General features: G+C 50.0%; 1 protein-coding gene across 4 annotated transcripts in view; it reads left to right on the top strand.

The window, feature by feature from the left end:
* The window catches only part of FAM120B (family with sequence similarity 120B), an 85,086-nt gene that overhangs the window by 47,930 nt on the left and 16,048 nt on the right, over positions 1–21,108 (top strand). For 3 of the 4 annotated variants that reach the window (XM_036871672.1, XM_036871669.1, XM_036871671.1), the window contains 4 exons: positions 5,773–5,979; positions 7,411–7,519; positions 9,973–10,065; positions 15,839–15,890. In XM_036871672.1, coding sequence (XP_036727567.1) covers positions 5,773–5,979; positions 7,411–7,519; positions 9,973–10,065; positions 15,839–15,879 — 450 coding nt within the window. In that variant the 3' untranslated portion in view covers positions 15,880–15,890. The remainder of the gene's footprint in view (positions 1–5,772; positions 5,980–7,410; positions 7,520–9,972; positions 10,066–15,838; positions 15,891–21,108) is intronic. The other variant, XM_036871670.1, reaches the window with a different exon arrangement.

Here is a 21,108-nt window from a genome sequence, read left to right as displayed (position 1 = left end):
AGCAGGCTTCACCCTGCCAGCCGTACGTGGGCTGTGCTGCTCCCATGGGTATTTCCTCTGTCACATAGTTTTTCGTGAAGGAAAACTTGACTTCAGACCAAGCTGCATGTTCTCTTCTTTCTTCTGTTCTTGGGTCCTTTCTGTGAGCCAGAAAGCACTCTAGTAGAAATTGTTTTTCCTGTTTGTTATCTGTGGTCATCCATTCTGAACCTTAGGTGGAGGTCAGGATGAAGTTGGAAGTTACATGTGTGTTCAGAGGCTGTCTCCTCATGCCCTGCACCTTCGGGGGCTGCAGATCAGAAAGTTACGGTTGGCAGGCCTATCAGTCCTGCCGGACCCAGCACGCCTGAGAAAGCCACTGACTTTGGCCGGGTGGAGATTTTGTTTCTATGTGTGGTGAGTTCAGAAAACCTGCAGTTGTTCCACTGGGTATTGTGGGTATTTTAGTGATGTTACAGGGTGCTGCAGCTGGCCCAATCCTATGACAGGCAGCCCTTGCCAGTTTCTCACTTATATCATTTTACTCTCTTCCCCTTTTGTTCCTTGCAAGTGTCCATTTAAATTCTAGCAGTGCATCTCAACACAGTTTACTTTTGCCTGGATTAAAGATGTGGCGTAAAAACGACATTGGATAAGAAAGTGTACAGGAGAAATGGAATTTTTATCTCTCTTGCTGAGGGCAGGAGCCGTGTAATGACTGCCCACCCAGGCCTCGATGTTCCCCTCGGGGCAGCACCTGTTGTCTCTCATGGTGACCCTGTGTTCGCCAGAACCCAGCCCTGCCCCTGTGCGTCGTGAGAAAGAAGAGATTTCTGGATGCACTACTGCTGGGTGCCTTGTTAAACGGTACCCTGCCTCTGATTTCTTTTTCCCTCTAAGGTAGGATCAGAAGATGGTAGGTTTCCCCACGCAGCCTTCACATGTCACTTACTTACATGTAAATCCAGCAGCTATTTTTAAAGTACCCACTGTGTGGACAGCCCTCCTGCAGTGACCCGCCTGACACGCTTGCCCCTGCTGTGTTCTCACAGGCTTATCTGTGTGTCAGACAGGTGCGGTCGCGTTAGCCTCCGCTTAAAGGTGAGTGGCTCTCCAGGGCCTCCCAGGTAGTGTCCGCGCCCTCCGTACAGACGCAGAGCCCTGCTCCTCTGGTTCCCGTCTTCTCCCCCCACGCACTCATCACGAGTCACGTGCTTGGCTCCCTGTCTCCTGCGTGTTCACACACCTGCCTGTTGGCTCGCGTCTCTCCCCGTCCTGGGGGTTTGAGCTGGCTCTGGCACCTGGCGCGTGGTTGTGCGGTTGACGTGTAGGTGCCGGCCCCCGGCCCCCCGGCCTCCTGCCCCCAGCCCCCCGGCCTCCTGCCCCCGGCCCCCCGGCCTCCTGCCCCCGGCCCCCCGGCCTCCTGCCCCCGGCCCCTGAGCAGCATCACGTCTCGTTTCGCGGCAGGGGGGAGCACGGGACAGAGGTAGGAGGTTTGGAAGGTAAAGTTGGGGAAGCTGCTGGGCTACGGGGGAGCGTCAGTATCGGATTCGAGCCCTGTGCCAGCCCTGTTGGAGGCGGAGAGTCTAGGGGTCGCAGTATGACTCGCTTAGGTGGGTGTCCCTGACAGCGTCCTTCAGCAAATAAAAGGTTTCTTTTGAGAATGAAAAGTATTAAGAGAAGGGACAGGTAAGTTACCCAGTGCAACATGAGAAGCCTCCAGGGGAGGATCTCAGCAGACGGTTGGCCCCGTTTTGGGTGGTCTCTGCCCTCAGAAACCATCTTTAACGAGCTCTCACGGAAGCCGCGGGACCCCTGTCTGACTCGGGAGGGCTGAGCAGCAGCCGGCTGTTAGGAAAAGCCGGACCAGCCCCTCTGTTCCTCGTGCGCCTGCCCGGCAGGGTTCAGGCGGCCTCCTTGGGCTTGTGTTGTACAGTTGTGCCTGACTGTAGCCACAGAGAGCTTAGGGGCAGAACCTCCTGAGTCCAACCGGCCTTTCAGACCAGAGAAACTCAAAGTTTGCTTTTGTTTTGTTTTCTGGCGAGTGGTAACGAGTCTGCAGTGCTCTCCTCGCCGTGTCTGGACTTCCACCTAGTTTTAGGACAGTCGCTCTGGTGAAGCAATGCCTGAAACGGGGCATCGGCTGACTTGGGGGTTTTGGCCTCCATGTATACATAACTGCTAATACCTTAGCATATAAACACCACACAGTTGAGCTGTTTACTGTTAAATATTTACTGTGAGGCTTTGCAGCGTTCGAGCTGGTTTTTCTGGTCTCTGTGTCCCCATTAGACGCTCCATCGCCTCAGCAGGAAGCGCCCAGGGCTCAGCTCCCCCTTGTCTTCATTCCAAAGCGCCTTAAATCCTATTTCCAAAATACGGGCCACTTCTATGTATGACTCTTACTGGTAAGGCCACACCTTAGCCACGTGGAATTAGTCCATGCTCACCAGCGACTCTGAGTCCGGATTCAGGGTCAGCCTTCTGCCACGCTGACTTGTTCCCTAAATTCCAGTTCTTTGGGGAAGAAGAGGAGTTGCTGTGTGACTTTCTCTGTTGCTGGAAGATAACCTCAGAGCCTCAGATTTTGATTCTGCAGCCTGTGAAAATCTTCTGCTCTTTCAACACAACCAACTGTTTATTTTTGGAATACAGACTTGGTTTAACATTTGAAAACCGGTGTGATTCCCTTCGTTAGTACCACGCATGATGCAGAGAAAGTATTCGGTGGAATTCAGTACTTGTTTGTCGTAAAAAGTCTCAGCAGACCAGGACTGGAAGGGAACTTCCTTAATCCAATAAAGAGTATCTACAACAGAAGTCAGACCTGATGGTAAAACAGTGGAAGTTTTTCCACTCTGGTGGGAGTGAGTCAGGGGTGCCTTCTTTCACCACTTCCCTTACACTGGAAGAAAAGAATAAAACTATCATTATTGACAGGTGGCGTGATTGTGTATATGGAAAATCCAGATCTACAGGGCAACCATTAGAATTACTAAGCAAATTTAACAGGGGCTGGTGCAGAGTCAACATACACTATCCATGTATATTCTACAGAAACAATAACAAGTGAAAATAACCCCCACGTTTTTTGTGTTTACACTAACATCAAAGAAGAAATATGAAATACTTAGGAAGAATCAACAGTTGGGCAAAGTCTCCACACTGGCAACCGTAAAGCATTGCCGGCAGGATGCACTCCTGGGCTGGAAAAAGGCTCACTGTTTGAAGAGGCCCGTTGTCCGCAGAGTGGTTTGCAGGCTCGGAGCATCCCCAGTGAGCCCCGCATACAGCGGCGTGTGACAGCACGGAGGGGCGGACGGCCTGGGGAAACCCCAGCAGCGCCAGCCCGGGGAGGCCGGGGACCGTGTGTGCTCTTCACTGCCGAAGCCGGTTCCGTCATCCCGGGGAGGCCGGGGACCGTGTGTGCACTTCACTGCCGGAGCCGGTTCCGTCAGCCCGGGGAGGCCGGGGACCGTGTGTGCGCTTCACTGCCGGAGCCGGTTCCGTCAGCCCGGGGAAGCCGGGGACCGTGTGTGCTCTTCACTGCCGGAGCCGGTTCCGTCAGCCCGGGGAGGCCGGGGACCGTGTGTGCACTTCACTGCCGAAGCCGGTTCCGTCAGCCCGGGGAAGCCGGGGACCGTGTGTGCGCTTCACTGCCGGAGCCGGTTCCGTCAGCCCGGGGAAGCCGGGACCGTGTGTGCTCTTCACTGCCGGAGCCGGTTCCGTCAGCCCGGGGAAGCCGGGGACCGTGTGTGCACTTCAGTGCCGGAGCCGGTTCCGTCAGCCCGGGGAGGCCGGGGACCGTGTGTGCACTTCATTGCCGGAGCCGGTTCCGTCAGCCCGGGGAAGCCGGGACCGTGTGTGCTCTTCACTGCCGGAGCCGGTTCCGTCAGCCCGGGGAAGCCGGGACCGTGTGTGCTCTTCACTGCCGGAGCCGGTTCCGTCAGCCCGGGGAAGCCGGGGACCGTGTGTGCACTTCAGTGCCGGAGCCGGTTCCGTCAGCCCGGGGAAGCCGGGACCGTGTGTGCTCTTCACTGCCGGAGCCGGTTCCGTCAGCCCGGGGAGGCCGGGGACCGTGTGTGCGCTTCACTGCCGGAGCCGGTTCCGTCAGCCCGGGGAAGCCGGGACCGTGTGTGCTCTTCACTGCCGGAGCCGGTTCCGTCAGCCCGGGGAGGCCGGGGACCGTGTGTGCACTTCAGTGCCGGAGCCGGTTCCGTCAGCCCGGGGAGGCCGGGGACCGTGTGTGCACTTCAGTGCCGGAGCCGGTTCCGTCAGCTCGCTGGCGAGCAGACCCGTTCCTGCTTTGAGGAGTCGGTTAGCACTACCTCTGGGGACAGTGGGTGTGACAGGCAGGGGCAGGGGGGCTTCTGTGGCCCTGGTGACATTTGCTTCATGGCCCAGGTGTTGGCTGCCTGGTTTGTTTGAAAATTCAAGTGGTGCACATAGGATCTGTGCTTCGCGGAGTGGTGTACTTCATTTAAAATTTACTTTAAAACAGACAGACAGGTGTCGAAGAGATGAACAGAAACTGACTCCATTAGGGGAAAATGTGCTTCATTCGAGAACTGCCCCCAATACTCAGAAAATACGCAGCCTCTGTGTCAGTTCACCTGACCTTGAGCAGCTGTGGTGGGTGCACTGACCTGGGGTTGAGACCTGCCCCGACCTGTGCGGCCTGCAGTGCAGCCTCGGGGCTGGGCGCTTTGCAAAGAGGGGAATGCGGGAGGTGGAGAGGGTCCAGCGCTGGGCAGGCGGGAAGGTGCCGACTGACACTGCCACTCGGGCCCCCGAGCACTTGAAGTAGGGTGGTGCCTCTGAGAAATGGAGCATTTGATCTTACTGCACTTAAATTCAAACCTCGCCCAGGGCCCCAGCTGCCGGTGTGGACAGTGCAGCTCTAGACAGACAGGACCCCGTGTGCATGGGTGCACAGGGCAAGGGCTCGGCGATGGAGAACAGGGAGACGGTGGAAGGTGCTGACGACGGCGAGGGGCGGGTGGCCTGGTGAGGGCGCGGGCAGGGAGACCGGAGGGTCACGACCACGCTTCCCTCAATAAGGGAGGTGAGACCTGACTTAGAAAGGGCATGAACATCTGTCCCTTTTCCTGGTTTACTTCAATTTTATAAACTATGTGAGATTCATAATGACATTTAAAATCGCTGCTGTTTACTTTGAGCAACACAGATCCACCCGATGCTGACAGACTGAGTTGAACTTCCCTTTTTAACAAAACCCCGTGGACAGTTGCTGGCTGTCGGTTCACTGTGTGTGGTCAGCACAGGCCACAAATTCCAGAAACACGAGCGATTGAAGGTGAAGGGTGTCTCTGCAGGTTCTCACCAAGCGGAGCCCCTGCTGTGTCCAAGAACAGGAAGGAGGTTTGACAACAGAATAAATATTTTGTATGGGTGTGACCTTAATTTGTAAGAAGTAACAGACCATCAACCCTATGCAGTAATAAGCCATTTTATTCTTAAATGATAGACATTCATGTAAAACATATCTAATAATGTTCACAGAACTCAGTGTGATTTTTAAAAATGCAGTGACTCATCAGTGTCTAAAATGACCCTGTCTTGGCTTCTCTTCCTTTGCCTTTGCTTTTAAAGAAAGTTTCCCAGTAGGCCCGAGGCTGCGATCCTGTCACCTTCCTGGCAGGTCAGAGCTTTGGCCTTTGCAGCTCCAAGGGTGTCTGTGTGCAGAGCAGGTCGCACCCCGAGGGCGCAGCGGCTCTGGTTCTCTGCACGAGTGGCGCCTCCTCACCTTCTCTGTGCGTCGTGTCTCCACAGCTCGACCACGTCGACCCCAGGGCCGTGCAGCTGGGTACCCTCCTGGTCCGCGGCCTCACCACCCTGGTGCTGGTCAACAGTGCCTGCGGCTTCCCCTGGAAGACGTCGGACTTCATGCCCTGGAATTTGTTCGACGGGAAGCTGTTTCATCAGAAGTACCTGCAGTCTGAGAAAGGGTACACAGCAGAGGCGCTTGTGGAACAAAACGTGAGTTCACAGTTTTCTTTACGTTTAGAAAAAGTAGGTTTGAAATCAGTTGCTCAAATGCATCATGAAAACTCAGAGTCCTTGGCTGGCGGTCAAAAGGGTCAGCGGCACTGTCTGTCCTCACGGTCACTGTACTTTAGGATCAGACCCCAGAAATCCACTCGGAGGAGCCGCAGGTCCCAGGCTTTGAAACTGACCCAGAAAACAGTGCGGCTGCTGGTGCCGGTGGCCGCCTCCGTTGTGGCTGTGCCTCAGGCCTCAGGGTCAGCGTTGCTGAAGCTTCTGCCAGAACCTGTGAGGAGGCGGGCGAGCAGCGTCCCACCCAGTCTTGCACATTTTAAATTTTCGAGTGCTTTCACTCCTTTTCCCCTTTTTGAATTAAGAATGCACATTCCCTGCAGAGCTGCCTCCGCAGACATCAGACTAATTCGATAGGAGCGGTGATGATTTGTTACTTGAAAATATTCCCTGAAGGCTGACAGTTTAGTTGGGGTCATTGGCTGCTGTTCTGGCTTTGTAAGTACAACTGCTACACGGGTCCTGGAAGATTTCCAAGTCAGGCCTCGGCCAAGCTCATTTGGAACGTGTGTTAATACCCACGGGACCCTGTGATCAGCGAGAGCGGACTGGCCTGTGACAGGACAGCGCTCCACGCCTTCACATCAGATGGAAAACATTATTGACGTGTCGGCAGTGCCGCTTCACACACAGACACAATCCAGGGTGTCATAGGAATGTAAGTGTTCAGAATTTAGAAGCAGCCAAAATTCTGTACAGTCAACAAAAGCAGAGTACTGACAAAAATGTCCTGTAAGTGTGGCTTTAGTACCGAATCAGTGAAAGGTAGCAGTAGGCCAGGCTCATGGCCTGCACATCACCCATCACGGACCCCTCCCTCCTTTCCTTCCTAATGCCTTGACCAAGTACAGAACGATTACAGGTTCACACTCACTGCTTTAAAACAAGTTAGGGCAGATAGGATCGAATACGCAATAGTACAGATGCGGCCGGAAGGGAAGGTCGCATGTCGATTCGTTGTCTGTGCCCTTGCTCTTTCCACTCACTGGCTTACAACCAGGAGGAGCTGAGGTGATAACACGTTACCGGCATGGATGTTTTAGGTATGATGGTGTGTTAGGGCCATAGATGTCACAGTGGAACTTGAGGGCCCTTTTGGAAATGCCTGTATAACCTGCAGAGGACAGAGAAGGTGTAGCTGCCACTGTCGCCTTTCCAGGGCACGCAGGAGAAGATCAGTTTCTAAGAGCGTCTTGTTGAGTTGCAGCGTGGAAGGGAAACTGCAGCCATGCTCGCCCACGCCGCTGCAGTGTCCTTGGGCGCAGTATACCGTGTAGTTTCACTCACGTGGTCACGTCTCCCGAGTGCCTGCCTGTGTCTGACGCTGCTCCGCCCCATCTGGTCTGTTTGCAGAGGTCCCGGCTCACCCGACTCCATGCCCTGAAGTCAGTCGTGTGCAAGGCCTGCATGAAGGAGAACAGACCCATCGTCAGCCGGCGGCACTGGCGTTCACACCACTCAGGTGGGCCCCAGCCTCTCGGTCCTGGGAGGGGCCCCACTGCCACGTGCAGCTGCAAGGAGAGGCTGCTAAAATTGGAAGAAGAAACAAAATTAAGATGATAGTGTGCTGCTGTGCGGTTTAAGTTCTGGTCCCCTTAGGAGGGAGTTTTCAGAGGGTTCATGTGCTGAGAGTTAAGGACCCTCCTCTGGGGCTGACAGATGTTTTCCTGGGTTTCGGTCTCATGATGATGATACCCTGCACGCTCGTGCGCCCTGTCCTCCCGGCGCGGTTGCGGTCACGGTGGTCAGGCTCCCCTTGAACAGAATCCCCACCACCACACGCGCTGCCTTTGCGTCGCAGCCCCCCGCCTCGAGCTTCCGTTTTTTCTCGTTATACTTGATGCTTTTCTGTGTGTTGTTTCCTTAGGATAGAGTTCCGTTGTTCACAGAATTATAGATCCAAACGTAATTGGATTTTAGATAAATGTTGCCGACTTGTTTTCTAAAAACACATGGTAACTTCACACCTTCACCAGTGGGATTAAGAGTTTCTGTTTCATGCATTCTTGACACCACTTAAAAGTTTGTTTTTCTGACTAATTTGATAGATGAAAAAGCCTGTCTCCTTGATTGGGTGCCTCTTTGTTTATCAGTGAAGTCGGACATCTTGTTCAGTAGCTTATTGTGTTGAGTTCATTTTAGTCATGTTCTCATGTCCTCGTTTGGGTAGGATCTATACCTGTAACTGTAGCAGCCCCATTTTTTCTCGATGGAATGGAGAATTACCCCAAATTCCTACCCCCGCAGACTGTCTTGGGTTCTCACACCAGCCCTGCACGTTTCACTCCGAGAGACTTTGTGCCATGAGGTCAGTGAGGCCTCAGGTCGCGTCCAGCTCTCGCCGGTCGGGGCTGTGCAAAGGGGCTTCCGGCCCCTCCCTACTCCCAGTAGTGACAGAGTCCCTCCTGGCCTCGCCCCCTCTCCGTCCTTTACCTTTCTCCAGCTGCCTGGAGATAGGCAGCATTTGAGACCCCAAAGCAAGAGTTTATTCCTTGCAGAAGAAAGAGGCAGCGTTCTCTCTGTGTCCCCTGTTCCCCACATCTGTTGGCAGCACGTCACTCAGGCCGTCTGCCCTGTGAGCGCCGTACCAGGATTCCCGTCACTAGTGAGACTGTTAGCAGAGCAGCGACAGGCTGGCTGCGGACATGCAGATGGCAGGCTGCAGGCTCTGTCAGCTACAGTAGTCACTGGGATTTGGATGCCTGAACCTCTTTCTGCATTTCAGAGTCCGACACTCGGGCTTAAGAGGACCGTATGTGTGACAAGTTTTCTTGAAAGCCCTAAGACAGCCTGTGGTTTCACAGAGTTTAATGCTGCAGTACAGTCGCTCCTAATACAGACAGAAAACTCTGTGATCTCTTTCTGGTGAAGTGTCCGTAAGGTGGCAGACCTGGGTGATCCTGTCAAGTTACTCCAGATTATGGAAGAAACGGTTTCAGCAGATAGCATGAGTCAATTTACGTGATTTGGAAACTGCTCCTTTTTTCTGTCCTCGATGTCATCATTTTCTTCACAATACAGCCTGATATTCTGTGGTTTACTCCCCTGGGCCCTGGTGGCTCGCCAGCACCGCGCAGGCTCTCAGTGGCAGAGCCCAGCCCCTTGGCCCCAGCCCGGCGTCCTTCGGTCACCTGCACCCAGCCGCTGTCGCCTCCTCCTGGGATGAGCTGGTGCGTGGACACTTGCCCCGGTGCCTTTCAGGCCGCTCCCTGTCCTCGGCTGGCAAGAGTGTGCATGGAGGGCGGGGGTCGCGGGGCTGGACCAGCACGCAGCCGCCTGCCCGTGTCCTCAGAGCGCTGGTTCGCCCCTGTGGCTGGTGCCGGGCAGGCTTGGCCTCCTTTCTGTATGGAATAGCGTGAGGTACCAAGGTAGTGTGTAGAATCACATTTAAATATGTACTTAGACTTACTAGTACTGAATTCTAGTAGAGACAAACAGAAGGCGCCAGGGTTTAGGAATTTAGGAGAAGAATTTAGAGTGAGCCGATTGTGTGCCAATGAAGTTTGCGGGGGATTGGGAGGAGAGGGCGGCCTGGTCAGGCCCACCGTGTCCCAGAGCCCCACGTGCTGGTGGCCAGCAGTGCGGGCCTGGGCCTGTGGCCACTGCCCAGGGCCGCTGCCCGGGGAGGCAGAAAGGAGAACTTACTGCCCTGCTTTGAGGGACCTGACAAGATAGCCTGCTCGTCCCCCACACAGACTCTCCTGGGAACAGGTTTAAGTGCAGCCCTGACCCAACCCGGCCGTGGTGCCGTGGCCCTAGCATCTGCATTTTTCAGGGGCTTTCCCTGTGATGGTAAGGATGTCAGAAGTTTGGCAGCTGCCAGTCCAGGGTCACCTTGCTCTACTCTTAAACACGACTGCCATTTGGAGTTCAGCGTCTGGTAGCTGCTGACGTGCTGATCACGTGTCCCCACAGGGCGGAGGGGCCGACAGGGACCCAGCGCCCACAGGACGAGCTCTGGGTACAGCCGGTCTGGCCAAGGACAGCACTGGAGGGACCAGGGGCCAGGTAAGAGGCCGGTGGGGTGGCGGCAGTGTTCCGGGGACTGCCTCGCAGCTGTTTTGGAAATAGGTTGTATGTTTACAAGTAAATAAACAGATAAATGCACTGATAGATCTAATTGCTTTGCCTAGTGAAGTAGAGACGTAATTGCGTGCTCGGTGCTAGCCTGCCTCTGCTCACTGCTTTATTCATTTTCTATCAGTTTATTCATCTGTTCAAGACCCAGTTTTTGGTAATTTACTCAAAGGAAGGCTCTTGTAAAGGCTACATATACATACGTCCTTCTAATAAAATAAGAACACAAACAGTAGCATTCTACCAGTAGAAGCATTTTCTTATGTTCTATGACTTGGTTTTTATACATAAGAGCCTTAACGGTGTGATCTGGGAAGTAAGATGAATCCTTTGCTTCTTATGTGTGTAATACAGATACCTGGTTTGAACGCATAAAGATGAATTTAGTACGTTGTAATGTACATTTTAAATACACAGAAAACCTCACATTGGTATTTAAATTCAAATCCCTTACAGTTTTGAGAGCCAAGCTGTATAGATTTTGAATTACCTAAGATTTATAATTTTATCCTTCCAAATACAAACACACCTTTATTTTTTCTGTCACTTCTGCAACCTCTGAAATGTGTGGCGATTTTACAGGTTGCCCCGCACAGAGGTCTTTGTCTTTAACCAGACATCGTTTCTGTGAGCGGCCATTGCTGGTCGTCGTGGAGATGTGGCCACGTGGACTCCGCGTCAGGCTGTGTGTGGACCGCTTGCCCCGCGGTGGCCTGTGGGGGGCTGAGCTCTTCCCGCTGGTTCTTGGTAGGATCTGCGCTTACCTAATGTTAGGAGTCGGTTGTACGGTTCCGTGAGGCCGAAGTTTATGATGACTGTTTCTGAAATGCCCATCCCTGAGGGGAGAGGAAAGCTTCCCAGGGTTAGACTCGCAGTGGCTGCAGCTGTTCCTTTGAGCTCACTTCACCTGCAGTCTCTGCCCTCACAAGTGACGCCACCCACTGTCACCTGAAGCTTCCAGGTGGGCTGGTTGAACAAAGTGAGTAACGTTCCGTCGTCTTAGAATCCCTGGTCCATTGTTGGGACGGGGTTACTTCCGCCCCAGTGCCAGCTGAGTCATCTGAGCGATCGCGTAGCGCCGTGTCACTGAGCAGGGAAAATACCTCCTTTCCATGGCCTCACAGTGAGAAGGTGCTGAGGTTGACTAAATCGCAGACAGGGCACCCAGAAAACCATAGGCAAGTCTGTGTACGCCCTGGAATCAGAAGGCGATAGCAGTGCTGTGGACTCAGGGCCGAGGGCGCAGCCCCTCAGACACCGGGCTGGGGCCTGTGGGGGGCTGTCCACCCGTCACACCTGCGTAGTGCACAGGGACACGCTGCCGGTGGCACTCATCCGTCAGCCCCATCCCCCTCTAGCTGGGCGGTGGGACTGCTTGGAAACAGGCCGAATTTCAGCTTCTGACTCTTGAGAATGATGGGCCTTCCTCAGGGGAACCAGGGGGAAGGTGTTCCTGAGAGAAGGAGGAACCTGGACAGATACGCGGAGGCCTGGAAGGAACAAGGCGGGGCTCACCCCCCCCCACCTGCTGGGTTACACGAGGGGTCTGAGGAGGAGGGGTCCGAGGAGAGGGGCAGGGACGTGTGCAGGAGGCCACAGCAGGGCCCACAGCCGTGGAGGGGCAGGAGCGGCCTTCCCCGGCCGCGCTCTCCCCTCGTGAGGGCCGGACAAGACGCCCTTGGTGTCCTGAGCAGGGTGATGCCAGGAGGGGCGGCGGTCAGTCAGCAGACTGTCACCCACGTGCCCAGAGCCCGCGGCCTTCAGTGCGGAGCAGGGAGGAAACGTCGTGCGGTTCTCGCTGGGTTTGGGTCTCGGTGCTGGCCCTGGGGCCTCGAGGTGTGTGGTGGGCTTGGAGCCGGGTGGGGGCCCGATCCCCCATTCCAGATACGAGTGCGACGCTGGTCCCCCTGGAGTCAGGCCCCCAGGAGAGCGCGGAGGGCGGGGGAGCTGGGGGCCATCTTTAGCTGCCTGGCCCGGCGTGGCCAGGGTCAGCCCTCCCTCCAGAGTCCGCTCCCAAAGCCAGGAGACAGGCCCCTGCCAGCGCCTCTCCGGCCGTCTCCCTTCCCCCCACCACCCTGCGCTCCCCGTCGGGGCCTGGTGTGCTGTGAACGGCCACCTTCTCTCGCCCCTTTGGCTCGGGCCTGTGCCCTCTCCCTCCTGCTGGGCCTCATGGGTCAGGAGAGCGAGGGTGGGAGGCTGCAGGTTGAGACGGGCACCGGGCGGAAGAGGCCGTGACCTCGGGCGCCTGCGGGGGAGCACTTGGCCGACACCAGGCCGTCCTCTAGAGGGCGTGCCATCTCGAACGGCTCCTCCACCACCCCTGGGCCTCATCATCAGGTGTCCGGCCCAGGTATCCCTAGTGTCCTTCTAGCTCTGAGCCCCGAGGTCCTTTGCTGCTGCGTTTTCACGCTGGGACAGTGGCCCTGCAGAGTGCATAAGAGGCAGACCTGTGTCCTTGGGACGCACCATCAGGTGCAGGCCTCGTGTTGCCCCACACCGGGTGGCGTTGGGCCTGGTGCGTCCTTGAGTTTGAAGCCTGTAGAATAGTACACGCTACAGACTTTCTTTTCTTACTTCACTTGGGTCCAGACAGGCAGAAGCTGTCTCGAAACCTGGGTCCACCACCTGCCAGAGGCCTAGCCTGAGCAAATCACAGATCCGCTGGGGTTGTTCCCTGACCTCTGACCTGGGGCCGGGGTCTTCCTGCAGGCTGTGGTGAGGGCTGGAGAGAAAGTATCGATGGACTCGGCCTCTGGTGGCCCTTACCGTTGTCCTTTCTTAGATCTTGTTCCTCTCCTGGTGTTAACTCTAGTGTTTCTCTTAATATTTTTACGTTGATCTGTTTTATTAGAGTTGTTTTTCTGTTAAAAAGCAAACAAAGTCAATTATACCTCAGTTAAAGCTGTTTTTTAAAAATAAAATAAAGGAAGGAAACAAAGCAAAGCTTGACTGTGCAGGCTTGGCCTGTGTGAGTTCAGCCATCACCTGACCACAAGACCAGAAGCCGTTGCTTAAACACCGAGTCCTGTCCAGGGCGTCGCCCTCACCTGGGCAGAGTTTCCTCTGGCTGCCGGCCAAGGGCCAAGGAGAAAAGGTCGTGAATGCTGCCTTCGTCCTTCCTTCCTTGTGATGGCAGAAGTTTCAGGAGCATGTTCACATTGAAGAAGGAGAAACAGTTTTCCTTGGATCTACTGTAAACAAAGAGGTTTCTTCAAATTCTGTTGGCAGACAGGAGTAGTGTCCGGCAATTTCTCCTTGTGCAAATTAGAAAAACAGAGTGACTTTCCTTAGGGCAGAAGCGTAGTTATTCACCATCGGCCCTGGTTCCCTGCTGGGGAGGAATCTTCCTCTTGAGACCCCACGTAACTTGACAGCTGGCCCCCTGGGGAGCGGCCGGAGCCCTGCTGGTCGTGCGGAGGCCCAGGTGCTGCCCGTGTTCACGTATCCTACGTGTGTGGACGGGCCCTGTTGAGGTTGAGGTCAGGCTGAGTGGTGTTGGTGAAGAGAGCAGTGGACGGACGCAAGCCTGAGAGCGAGCAGATCAGTGCAGAAGGACGGGGACACCCGGACGCTGAGGGCCTTTGGGAGGCTGGGGGGCGACAGTGTCCCAGTGGGACTGGGCCAGAGGGCTGGCAGGCAGCTGGTGACTGGAGAACGAGGGGCTCCTCGTTGGTCTGGCGGGGTTTAAGGTGCTGGGAGGAATGATTCAAGGAAGTGGTTGGGCCTGGGGAAGGAGGGTGGAAGGTTGTCACCTGCAGGCGCGCAAGGCCGGGTGTCGCCACCACCTTGGGCTGATGAGAGGGGTCGAGGACGCGTGCCAGTGAGGCCTGTGCGTGTCTGCTGAGTCTTCCCGCCTGGTCTCGGGCTTCAGGCACGTTGGCAGAGCAGAGGCCCCGGGGAAACGTGCTGTCTCTCCCCTTCTTCCCCCTCTGCCAGTGACCTGCGCTCTGGGCCCCACAGGTCTCACTACCAAACCTCCAGTGCAGGTCACAGGACCCAGGTCGATACGTGGACTTACGGAACCATCGACTCAGGGAATGAGGCCAGAGGTGCAGCTGCGACTCATCTTTCAGGCGTCGGTGGTTCCCGAGCTGGTGCCGGTGCCTTGGGGCTGTTTTCCCTGTAGACCCAGTGCATACGTTTGATAAGGGGTCTTTGAAGGAAACCCCTGCTCTGTCGGGGCCTCAGTAGCCACACCAAAGTCAAGGGGTGCTAGTGCCAGAGGGCTGGGGCTGAAAAACTTCCTCTGGGAGGCCTCAGGTCAGAGGCAAATTGAGGTGGTGAGTGCCGAGTTGGTATCAGACTTCGGAATTTAGGAGTGGGATGGTGGAAGTTCCGACAGGACACATATAAACGGCCGGAGTGTGTACGCTTGCATGCTGCCTGACATGGAGAGTGCTCAAAAAATGTTAATGCAGTGCACGTATGTTTCCTAATTGCAGGTGTTTCCATATAGAATATGTTTCGTACACACACACACACACACATACACACATATGTATACATAAAGTCTTTCATTGGGACAGGAATATGTTTTTTCAGGTTAGGTAATCCACTTTTTCAGTTTTATGCTATGATTGAATTATGTCATCTTCACTTGGCCAGCACATTTTTTGCTGGGTTTTGTCTACTTTTGAACTCCTGTTTTAGTATTTTTTGGAGATACTAAGGTAGTCCAAGCAGAAAGTTGTCACTATTTCCAGGGCAGAGTTAACAGGCAAAATTCTTCCTATTGGTGAAGAACTAAGAATGCCTCAAAATGAGAGTATTCAGTTACTGCCCAGAAGTTGAGAGGTTTCCCACGGCCGCCCCCTGGCCTGATGAGAGGCAAGCCGTTCCATTTGGGCCCGGGTGGCAGAGAGAGGTGAGAATCACAAGCCTGTGAGAACTTTCTGGGCTGCGATCCAGTGCGCTAGGGGTGGGACCCTGGACCAGCAGAGGTGTGAACCTCCACTCACTAAGGGGGTGACCATCAAAGCTTTCGGAACTTTTAAAATGCTAGCCGGCAGCTAAAGTGAGAACGGTTTAACCTCTTCCATGCTGTTGGTGAGAAATGATGTGTTAAATTCCACAGTCAGTAGCCACAAATCTGCCTGTGATTTCTTCAGATTTTTCACTTCTCTGTGGTAATTCTTAGGAGGCCTGGGCTGTTGTAAAGCTGCCTCCGATCATCTGTGATAACAAGGGTGGGGCCTGGAAACCTCATTCTGGCCACTGCTGTGACCTCCTGCTACCCTCCTGGGGGGCGTGGGGGACGAGACTGCCCATCACCCGTGAGCACGGCGGAACGTGGGCAGCAGCCCCGTGGGCAGGGCGAGGGAGCCCTGGCTCTGCTGCGGAGGGAACCACACTCGCGCTTTCTGCGCTCAGCAGGAAGCCCCACGAGCCGTCTCCGCGTGAAAGGCCATTTCCAGACTTCACTGGCAGCAGCCACTGTGCAGGCGCAGTGCAGACGGTTGGAACTGGAGTTGAGGGGAGCAGGTGTGACACTGCTTCCTTCCACTCACAGGGCTGCCTCTTAATTAATTGCTTCCTACTTTAATGGAATAATTATGGTGGCCAAAACTGAAAAGAGAATAAAGTTCTGGCCCCAAATACAGCTCAGGTCTTGCTTTTATACATACTTAGAAATGTGCCATTTTTTCTGTTTGAATTTTAGAGAAATTTGATTCTTATTTTTTGTTTTCATATTTATTTGGTGCAGGAAGTAGACAGTATGACCCTGACCAATGGAGAAGATATTAATCATCTTCTGGGTAAGTCCACCACTTATATCTTTAGAACAAATCAGCTTTATCAAAGATTGAAGTAAAACATCTGTCTTTATAACATACATCTTTCATATCAAGTGCCAAACTTCAAAAGAATTCAGATGTTAAAACCTCCCAACAAGGAGCTAAGTTAACTTGGTTTCAAGATGAGTTTGCTTCCTTCAGAAAAAGTGTGCACAGAAAAAGATGCAGAGTCCGGCCATAAAACCCAGCACCCTCCTTCAGAGTGAAGTAATCAGACAGTGCCTGTCTTCTCTGAGGAGAGGCTGACCTGTGGCTTCTAGACCCAGCATCACATAAAGAGGAAAAACATCCTTGTCAGTCTTCTCCCTCGTATCATATAAAGAAAGCCTTTGTTGGCTTATTTTTAGACATCGTGCCTGATTCCATGGCCCCAAACAGATTGCATGGCCCCAAACGGTCATTGTTAACATCTTCATTCCAGTGTCTTCATCTGTGATGTGGGTATGGTTAGTTTCTTTTAATGAGTGGGAATCTCATTATATCCCACTTTTTCTAACTTTAACACTAGATAGTGAGGATGTTTCCCAGATGATCTTGTCTTTGAAGACATGATGATGTCTACTAGCTGTGTCATTTTCCAGGAATTGTTTTCTAATTATAAATTCTAACCAAAAGTAAAGTTTCCAACCATATCTTCTGTTGGTCCTCAGAAGTGTTTGTATAGCGAAAGAGGTACCAGCCTCCTTCTCACCTTCCTGGTGGGAGAGGTAACTGCGTAGTCTTGACACAGCGTGAGACTCATGGGTCTGCTTCTGTTGTGTCATCCTTTTCATTTTGCATTGGTTAGGCTCAAGCCCAGAGCCTGTGCATGTGAAGACACACCTGGGTTCTCAGCAGACATCAGGCATCAGGCAGGAAGCCTAATTTATGATGCCACTAATGAGTGGTACATTTGTTGCCCTTTATCTGTGAGCCCTGCAGGGCTCTTGTTGTTAAAAAATATCTTAAATGAATCCACGTTCAGAGAAATTCTTTTCATGGAGGAATTTTCAGATAATCCAAAAACTGAAATATTAAGCCCCAGATTGTTCTGAACTCAACCCCTGAGATTTTGATAATAGAAAAAAATCTAGATTAGGGGTTAGAAGACAGGCCCTTCATTAGCAGCTGTCTCCCTTTGGCCTGGAGCTGCTGTGACTACCAAGTCCCCTTTTGGGCCACAGCCACGACTCGGGAGAGCCCCAGCACTGTCAGACATGCTCACCGGCGCTCGTCGGACGTGCCCTTCAGTTGACGTCGTTACGAACAGAAGAAGCCCTAATGAATCACAGTCCCGTTTGCATCCTTGCACTTGACGCTTCCCCTGGCTGACGGCTCTGTGTGCACAGCTCCGGACTTTGTCTTGTTTTAGAATCCCATCTGGTATTGACCAAAAAGGGATATAGTCTCCCGCCGTTTTAATACATTTATATCTCTTACGTTTGAAATATCCTCACCACTTCCTGCTGGTCCTTCTTAAGGACATCTGCATGTCTAGTCTCTTTTCATTCAGTCTTGTAGGACCTACAACCTTATTTCCCAGCTTTGGAAATAGATCTTTTTTTTCATGTGAATGTTTCCTATCTAAATTTTAACATTCTATTCCTTTCACTTTTGCTAATTTGAGACCACTGCTGCTTCTAGAAGTTTTGTTTCATTACTGCTTATTTGCGTAACTTTGTAATAAATTTCTCATTCCTTAGACTAAAATAGTAGACTTCCATGAATGTCATTTTCCCCCTTCATAATAAGTAAATTGTAACTTGTCAGTAAAATATTGGTGTTCCTTTAGCAAGCTTAAGTAAGCCATTGAGCTGGTATAATTTGAAAATACAGTGCAGTGATTTTTTTGTAATCTTGATGTTGTTATATAAATTATCTCTGCAGTTAAGTCTTCTGATGAAAGTTCCATATATCAGTTTAAAAATGAAACTAAAACAACGTATTTATTACTCATAATGAAATGTAATTTCACATTTCTTTCATTATTTGGAAGACATTTTACTATCCAACATATTGGGATCTTTGTGAAGAAAAAGGATGTTGAATTTTGTCAGTTGCTTCTTCTGCATCTATTGAGATAATCATATGATTTTTAGTCTTCATTTTGTTAATGTGGTATATCACATTGATTTGGGAATGTTGAACCATCCTTGCATCCCTGGAATAAAAATCCCAGTTGATCAAGGTATACGACCTTTTTAATGTATTGTTGAATTCAGTTTGCTAATACTTTGTTGAAGATTTTTGCATCAGTATTCATCAGGGATATTGGCCTGTGATTTTCTTTTCTTATGGGGTCCTTGTCTGGTTTCAGTATTAGGATGATGCTGTCCTTGTAAAATGAGTTTGGAAGTGTTCCTTTCCCTTCCGTTGTTTGGAAGAGTTTGAGAAGGGTTGGCATTAATTCTTTTTTAAATGTTTAGTAGAATTCACCAGTGAAGCCATCTGGTCCCAAGCTTTGTTGGGATGTTTTTGGTTACTGACTCACAGTCTCGTCTTACTGATTTGTCTGTTCGGATTTTCTATTTCATCATGATACATTCTTGGTAAGTTGTAGGTTTCTAAGAATGTATCCATTTTTTTCCAGGTTATCTAATCGTATAATTGTTCCTAGTAGTCACTTACTAGGAACACTTATACAATTCTTTGCATATCTGTAGTATCAGTTATATGTCATCTCTTGTTCGTAATTTTTTTTGAGTCATCTCTCTTTTTCTCTTGGTTAGTCTACCTAAAGGTCTGTTCATTTTGTTTATCCTTTCAAAAAACCAATGTAGTTTCGTAGATCTTTTTTATTGAATTTCTCATCTCTATTCCGTTTATTTCTGCTCCAATCTTTTATTATTTCTTTCCTTTTCCTATCTTTGGGCTTAGTGTGTTCTTTTCCTGGTTCCTTGAAGTGTAAAGTTATGTTGTTTATTTGATATTTTTCTTTTTTTTTAATGTAAGGGTTTATTGCTATAACTTCACTCTTAGAACAGCTTTTATTGCATCCCTTAAGTTTTTGTATGTTGTATTTTCATTTTTGTTTGCCTGAAGATACCTTTTGGTTTTCTTTTTGATTTCTTCCTTGACCTACTGGTTGTTCAAGAATGTGTTAATTTCCACAGATCTGTGAATTTTCCAGTTTTCCTCCTCTTATTGATTTCTAGTTTCATACCATTGTTATCAGAAAATATACTTGATGTAATATCAGTCTTCTTAAATTTTTAAGACTTGTTTTGTGGACTGACATATGATCTGTCCTGGAGAATGTTCTGTTTATACCTGAGAATACTGTGTATTCTGCTGTTGGATGGAATGTTCTGTATATGTCTGTTAGGTCCATCTGATCTAAAGTGTAGTTCAAGTTCAGTGTTACTGATTTTCTTTCTGGATGATCTACCCATTGTTGAAAGCAGGGCATTGAAGTCCTATACTATTATTATATTGCTGTCTGTTTTTCCCTTTAGTTTTGTTAATATTTTCTTTATATATTTACATTTATACATTTATATTTATTTACATATGTATATTTTAACATCCTTTCATGATAAAAAACATTCAGTAAATTAAGTATAGAAGGAATGTACCTCAACATAATAAAGGCCACATATGACAGACCCACAGCTAATGTCATACATAATGAATGGTGAAAGGTTGAAAGCTTTTCCTCTAAGACTGGGAACAAGACGAGGGTGCCCACTCTCACTACTTCTGTTCAACGTAGTGCTGGAAATTCTAGCCAGAGCAATTAGGCAAGAAAAAGAAATAAAAGACATCTACATCAGAAAGGAAGAGGTAAAATCTGTTTGCAGATGTCATGATCTCTTATATAGAAATTCTTAAAGACTCTGCCAAAAAACTGTTATAACTAATAAATGAATTTAGTAAAGTTGTAGGATATAAAATCAAGATACAAAAATCAGTTGCATTTCTGTACACTAACAACAGAGTATCCAAAAAAGGAGTTAAGAAAACAATCCTATTTGTAATAGTATCAAAAAGAATAAAGTACTTAGAGATAAATTTAACCAGGAGGTGGAAGATCTGTATACTGAAAACTATAAAACAATGATGAAAGAAATTGAAGAAGACACAAATAAATGGAAAGATATCCCATGTTCATGGACTAGAAGAATTAATGTTGTTAAAATGTCCATTCTACCCAAAGTGATTTACAGATTCAGTTCAATCCCTACCAAAATTCCAATGGCATTTTTACAAAAATAGAACAAACAATCCTAAAATTTGCATGGAACCACAAGATACCCCAAATTGCGAAAGCAGTATTGAGAAAGAAGAATAAAGCTTGGAGAATCACATTTCCTGATTTCAAACTATATTACAAAGCTAAAGTAGCCAAAATTACAGTTTCAGTGTAAAAGCAGACATATAGGTCAGTAGAACAGAATAGAGAACCCCAGAAATAAACCCTCATACATGATCAACTAATATTTGACAAGAGCTCCAAGAATACACAAGGGGAAAAAATAGTCTCTTTAATAAATGATGTTGGGAAAACTGGATATCCACATGCAAAATAATGAAATTGGACCCTTATCTTACACCATACACAAAAATCAACTCAAAATGGATTAAGGACTTAAATATAAGGCCTAACATTTTAAAACTCTTAGAAGAAAATATAGGGAATAATCTTGACATTCATCTTGGCAGTGATTGTTTTTGGATATGACACCAAAAGCACAGGCAACAAAAGTGAGAATAAACAAGTGGGAGTACATCAAACAAAAGCTTCTGCACAGCAGAGGAAATAATGGAAAAAATGAAAAGGCAACAGAATAGGAGGAACTATTTGCAAACCATGTATGATAAGGGGTTAATATGCAAAATATATAAGGAACCCTTATAACTCAATAGCAAAAAAGCAGATAACGCAATTGAAAAATGAGCAAAGGAACTGAATAGACATTTCTTCAAAGAAGACATACAAATGGGCAACAGGTACATGAAAAGATGCTCAATATCACTAATCATCAGGAAAATGCAGATCAAAACCACAGTGAGATTATCACCTTACAACTGTCAGAATGGCGGTCATCAAAAAGACAAGAGACAACACGTGTCGGTGAAGACGTGGAGACAAGGGAATCCTTGTGCACTGTTAGTGGGAATGTAAAATGGTGCAGCCACTGTGGAAAACAGTGTAGAGGTTTCTCAAAAAATTAAAAATAGAACTACCATATGATCCAGC

The sequence above is a fragment of the Balaenoptera musculus genome, chromosome 12 (assembly GCF_009873245.2).
Source record: "Balaenoptera musculus isolate JJ_BM4_2016_0621 chromosome 12, mBalMus1.pri.v3, whole genome shotgun sequence".
Taxonomy (NCBI): Eukaryota; Metazoa; Chordata; class Mammalia; order Artiodactyla; family Balaenopteridae; genus Balaenoptera; species Balaenoptera musculus.
The sequence above is the reverse complement of the archived record's forward strand: the minus strand, read 5'-3'. Positions and strand labels throughout refer to the sequence as shown.